This window comes from Suricata suricatta, chromosome 16 (genome assembly GCF_006229205.1).
Source record: "Suricata suricatta isolate VVHF042 chromosome 16, meerkat_22Aug2017_6uvM2_HiC, whole genome shotgun sequence".
NCBI classification, from domain to species: Eukaryota; Metazoa; Chordata; class Mammalia; order Carnivora; family Herpestidae; genus Suricata; species Suricata suricatta.
Window position 1 is genome coordinate 5,732,932 of NC_043715.1, and position 5,468 is coordinate 5,738,399.

At 46.7% G+C, this 5,468-nt stretch overlaps 1 protein-coding gene and 1 long non-coding RNA gene across 2 annotated transcripts in view; one reads left to right on the forward strand and one right to left on the reverse strand.

Annotated features, from left to right (window-relative positions):
* The first annotated feature begins 788 nt into the window (after positions 1 to 788).
* The window catches only part of MPHOSPH6 (M-phase phosphoprotein 6), a 22,020-nt gene continuing 17,340 nt past the window's right edge, over positions 789 to 5,468 (forward strand). Inside the window, exon 1 of the mRNA XM_029925141.1 lies at positions 789 to 892. Coding sequence (XP_029781001.1) covers positions 842 to 892 — 51 coding nt within the window. The 5' untranslated portion in view covers positions 789 to 841. The remainder of the gene's footprint in view (positions 893 to 5,468) is intronic.
* Positions 3,417 to 5,468, reverse strand: part of LOC115280319 — an 8,723-nt gene continuing 6,671 nt past the window's right edge. Inside the window, exon 3 of the long non-coding RNA XR_003903738.1 lies at positions 3,417 to 3,773. This is a non-coding gene — a long non-coding RNA (uncharacterized LOC115280319). The remainder of the gene's footprint in view (positions 3,774 to 5,468) is intronic.

Here is a 5,468-nt window from a genome sequence, read left to right on the forward strand (position 1 = left end):
GCCGAGGCCTTCCCGCCAGAACGGTAGTGTCGGGCCGCGTGTGTTCCTCAGCGCGGCCCCTGCGACCCGTGTGGAGCTTGTCTTGGGCGGGACACGCGGCGCCGAGGCCACCGTCTCTCCAGTGCTTGAAGGCAGGTGGCCGCCCTGTCCTCGAGCCTTGGCTGTCACGTCCGGCGCTTCCACGGAAGGCCAGGCCGCGTTCGAAGACGCGCACGCGCGCGCGCAGTCTCCCAGCGCATTTCCGAAGCCGGAAGTGGGAGGCGGGGGCGGGTCTGCACACGCATCCGTCCCCCACTCCCTCCGACTCTGCAGCCGCCCCGTGCCTCAGTTTACCCAACTAAGCACGGAGTTTACCTAGCACGGGGTGACCGTGAACGTGGGAGGTACTGGCATACATGACAGACTCGGTACAGTCGGGACGTTGGGTGAAGTGTTTCAAAGGTCTCGCCAGCACGACTGAGACGGCGATACGCGGCAGAACGAGGTCCGTGAGGCACGGCGACACTCGCCACCGGCCGCCTCAGGCCGCTCCCGGGGGCCCGGCTGAAGCCGCAGCCGCCGGCGCTCGGGCGTCCTGCAGGCCCTCAGACGTCTCCTTCCCTGCGTCAAGGCCCTCTCACCCCTGCACTGCCATTCGTGTCCTTACCCCGAGCTCTTCGGTGACGAGAGCGCTCCCTGCGGCGACACGCGGAGATCCAGGGACGCACCAGGGCGCGAGAGGCGGGGGCGGGGCCACGGGCGGGACGAACGCGAACCACGTAGGACGCCGCCGCGACGCACGCAGCAGTGCGCGTGCGCGTCGGGGGCTGTAGGCCGACCGCGGCCCTGAGCAGGAGCCAATATGGCGGCCGAGCGCAAGACGAAGTTGTCCAAGAACCTGCTGCGCATGAAGGTGTGGGGACGCCGGGGAGGCGGGCTGGGCGACAGGGGTAACTGGACTTGCCGACCTGGCCGGCGCCGAGGCGGCGGGCGCACGGGGCCACCGGGGAGGCCACGGAGGTCCTCCGGTTCGGACGTTCATTCATTCACTTAGCGCTTGCTCTGCTTTAGGCCCTGGGAACTGGATCGTAAATCCGGCGGCTTCCCTCTTATAAAGCGCGCGGTTGGCTAGGACAGACACGTACGCAGGCAGGGTGGCGCGGCCCTAAGTGGGGTGATGCTGGAGCGCCGGAACACACTCGGCCCGGGAAGACGCGGCGCTTAGGCAGGAACCGGCCCTTAGGGTAGAAATTGAAGGGTGGGTGAGAGGGTCGGGGCGTGGCCGCATAAGCCGAGGCGGAAGCGAGTTCCGAAGTCTGAGACGCAAAAACCACAGTCTCGTTGTGGCTTCCAAGAACTAAATAAAGGTCATTCACTCTGTTTGGAAGGCAGGTAGCAAAATGAGGGCCTGGAAACGTAGCCAGTGGCCGCAACATGTGAAGAATTCTACGCCAGATTAAGGATTTTTTTCTTTATCTTGTGAACCTGAGGACGCTCTTGAGCAGGGGGAGCAGCGTTTTAGCTGTGCTCCTTACTTTTCAAAGTTACTTACCTGCCCTGTGGTGAATACGTTGTGAAAGACAGACCTGACAAGGGACAAAGTTGCAGTCGGAAAGACCAAGCAAGAAATTCTGATGATCTGGTTGCAATGGCAGTGGGAATGGAGAGAATTGTAACATTTGAGGCGAATGTCAGCCTTAAGCAAAATTGACTTTAGATTCGAAATTAAATCAATTTAACAATCAATGGTTTCAAGGTGGAAGAAAAAGAAAAAGACAAGGGTAGTAAAATGAATACAGGAATTAAAGCAGGGGAAACAACCAGACCTTCAAACTTAAATAATAGCCAAGATTTAGACTTTCTGCTCTGTGTTCAGACAGCTGCTCTAAGGGCTTTGCATATATCAACCCATAAAATTCACATAACTCTGTGAGGTAGGTGTAGTTATTACTCCTCTCTTATAGCTGAAGCACTGAAAGAGAAAAGTAAGTAACTTGCCTAAGGTTACAGAGCTAACAAGTAGTGTAGACAGGACCAAACCCAGGCAGTCTGGCTCCAAATTCCCTTCTCTGACTACTATTCAGTGACTGCTTGTCACCGAAGTCTACTGCCCAGTGTTAGATATCATGCTTAAAGAGTAATTTCCAGAAAAACATAGCAAGGTGTAAATAATGTTTTAAAAAATTGGAGAGTAAATGTTGAATGGGCCAGATTCAAATGGAGGTGAGCTAGGGTGTGACTAGGGATGAACAGGGTGAGTGAAGGTGGAGGATAAATCATATAATTATAATTTCTAAAGTTCTGATTTCATACATATTAGCAAAATTTGAGTTTTTACCCAGCAGAGCCTTCTTTTGACTTCTGGTATATAATCAGAGCAGTGGAGTGGATTGGCAAAGCAGGTACATCCAATGATGCTGCGCACGTAAGATCCAGACCAAAGATCTGACTCAAGACTTAGGAAGGAAGAAGTTAACCTTAAAAAAGTATCAGCCCCTACCCCAGTGGTTGGGAAAGACTCAACAGGATATTAGAAGCAAAGGGGAGACTGGGGGCATGGGGGGCGGGGGAGGTTCTACAGATTTTCTGGTTGGGTTAGCAGCTTAAGTCATTGATGAAAAAGAGCTTTTTGTCAGGAGAGCAGGAGATGGCAGGTACATAGATTGGGTGGTAGGGTGGGGTGTCACGTGAGAATGAATGGAGCCTTAAGTTGCTGTATCCAATGTAGCTGTTCAGCCAGAGCTAAGTAGAGAGTAAGAATGAAAGAGTTGAGGATTTACTACTGACGTGGTTGTTTCAAGTGTACTTGAAATTCTCTGACTCGGTCAGCTGTTGGGGGCTGGAGAGTGACCCTGATGGCAGGTGGAAAGTGAAGGATACGGGTGGTAATTCTGTCGGTGTCATCTTAGCTCTGTTGGACTCTTAAGACAGGAGTTGGTGAACTACTTCTATAGAGAGACGGATGAAAAATGGGCTTACGGGCCAGTCACTGTTGTATCTACCCACTGCTGCCATTGTAGCGCAGAACCAAACGAGCATATCTTTGTTCCAATAAAACTTTATTTACACCAACAGACATCCAGCCTAAGGGACTATAGTTTGTCATACCAGCTCTAGGCCCTCAGTTGTGAGTAAAGCCAAATCGCTAAGCTTTACAGAGTGTTCTTAGATGCTGTGAAGGCAGGAGAATTGGATTGCTACCTAAATCTGGAGTTGCTTGATTTCATATTCACAGGGTGATCTATCCTTTCCATGAGCACAGAACATACATATATAGATACATAGCTATTTCATATACCTACGTGACTAAAAATAGGAGTTGGGCAGGATTGGTGAGTTCTATTACCGAGAATATATGATGAAATGAGGCATCTCAGTTTAGAGGGAACCATCCAAGAAAGAGAGTCTGAAGAAATAAAGCAAGTCTAGACTTATATCCAGAGACCCTTTATTGAACTCTTCCTGTATACGAAGTGCAGCCTGACTACTAGTGATATAAGGTGAATAAGAGATGTGGTCTGTTGTTCAGACTCTCGGTCTTTGGGAGACGCAGAAGCAGCATAATGAACAATAAGCCAGTGCTTACATGGTTCTCAAACATAGAGAAAGGTGCTTTTTTATGGGAACAGGTCGATGAAGAGCTTGGCCAAACAGTCAGGGAAGACCCAAAGGACATGAGCTCTGAGCCTTTACAGGTCGATATTTTGCCAGGTAGAAAATGGAAACATGATGTTGAATAGCAGAAACAGAGAACAGAAGTACAGGATACGCATTCCGGAAACTGCCAGTTCTTTCTGTGGTGAGGATATAGACACAGGTAAAAGGAGCAAAACTACGAAACACTTTAGAATGCAAGCATTTCTTTTACATATATTTAAAATAATGAAAGGGGCGCTTTGCTGGCTCAGTCAGTTGAGTGTCTGACTTTGGCTCAGGTCATGATCTCACGGTTCATGAGTTTGAGCCCTGCCTTGGGCTCTGTGCTGAGAACTCAGAGCCTGGAGCCTGCTTCTGATTCTGTCTCCCTTACTCTGCTCCTCCCCTACTTGCACTCTGAGTTTCTCTCTCTAAAAAATAAAAATTTTAAATTAGTAAAATAATGATGGATTCACAGGAAGTTGCAAAAAATGTACAAGGAAAGCCCATGTACACTTCATTCTCTGTCTTATCTCACTAGAGTATGGTACAAAGCCAGGAAATTGACAGCGGCACAGTACACAGAGCCTATTTGATTTTACCTTTTTACTCGTATGTGTACGTATGTATGTATTTCTACACAGTTTATCACAAGCAGATTTATGTAATTACCACCATATTCAAGATACAAAACTGTTCCAGAGCCCTGAGTTTCACTCAGGCTCTCCCTTTGTAGCCACACCCAGTCTCTTCTATTGTCCCTAAGGTCTGGCAATCATGAGTCTCTTTTCCATATCTATAATTTTGTTATTTCAAAGATGTTATATAAATGTAACCTTTTGAGATTTCCTTTTTTTTCACTCAGCATTATTCACTCGAGATCCATCTAAGTTGTTGAGTATATCAGTAGTTCCTTAGTTTTTTATTACTGAGTAGTATTCCATGCAGTGGATGTACCATAGGACCTAACCATTCACCTGTTGAAGGGTATTTTGGTTGTTTTCGGTTCTTGGCTTTCAATACATAGATAGAGCTGCTGTGAATATTCCTTTATAAGGTTTTGAGTGAACATAAGTTTTCATTTCTCTGAGATAAATGCCTAAGAGGTCAATTGCTGGGTCAATGTGGTAAGTGTGTATTTAGTTCAGTAAGAAACTGTCAAGCTCCTTTCCACAGAGATTGTGCCATTTTATATTCCCACCAGCAATCGTATGAGTGATCTAGTTTCACTATGTCCTCATCAGAACTGGATGTTATCACTGTATTTTATTTGTAAATGTTTTTCAAGTTTCATCATTTCATTTTGTATTCATTGGTAAAATCCTTATGCCTGAAAATGCTTGTGTTTGGGGAGGGTTGGAATGAAGGGAAAAGTACTGTAGAGCTTGGACGAGGGAAAGAAATAGGGGTAAATGGAAACCAGTGAAACTCTAGACCTAACAGCTGGAGTTGGAGGCTCATGGATGTTTTCTAAATTTATTTTTTCCCTTATTAATACTTTACTATTTTGCTGTGATTGACTTCTTCGTGTGTTCACTGGTTCCCCTGAGGAAATGTAGTTACTGTTTATAGTGGGAAGAGACTAGCAGCTGGACTGTGGGTTTCTCTACTGGCCCTTTTTTTTTTTTTACTTTTTTTTTTTTTTTAGAGTATAACTATTTTTTTAACATATGCAATTATTTTCCATCATTTACAATACAGTAGTTACAATGACACTCCAAATGGATAAGCAAAGTAAAAAATCAGAACCCCAACTTCTATTTCATGTAATTAGACTTATACAGAAATTAGAAGGTTAAGTAACAACTAGTTAATCACCTAATTTCACAGCTATCTGAAGTGGCAATCATTAT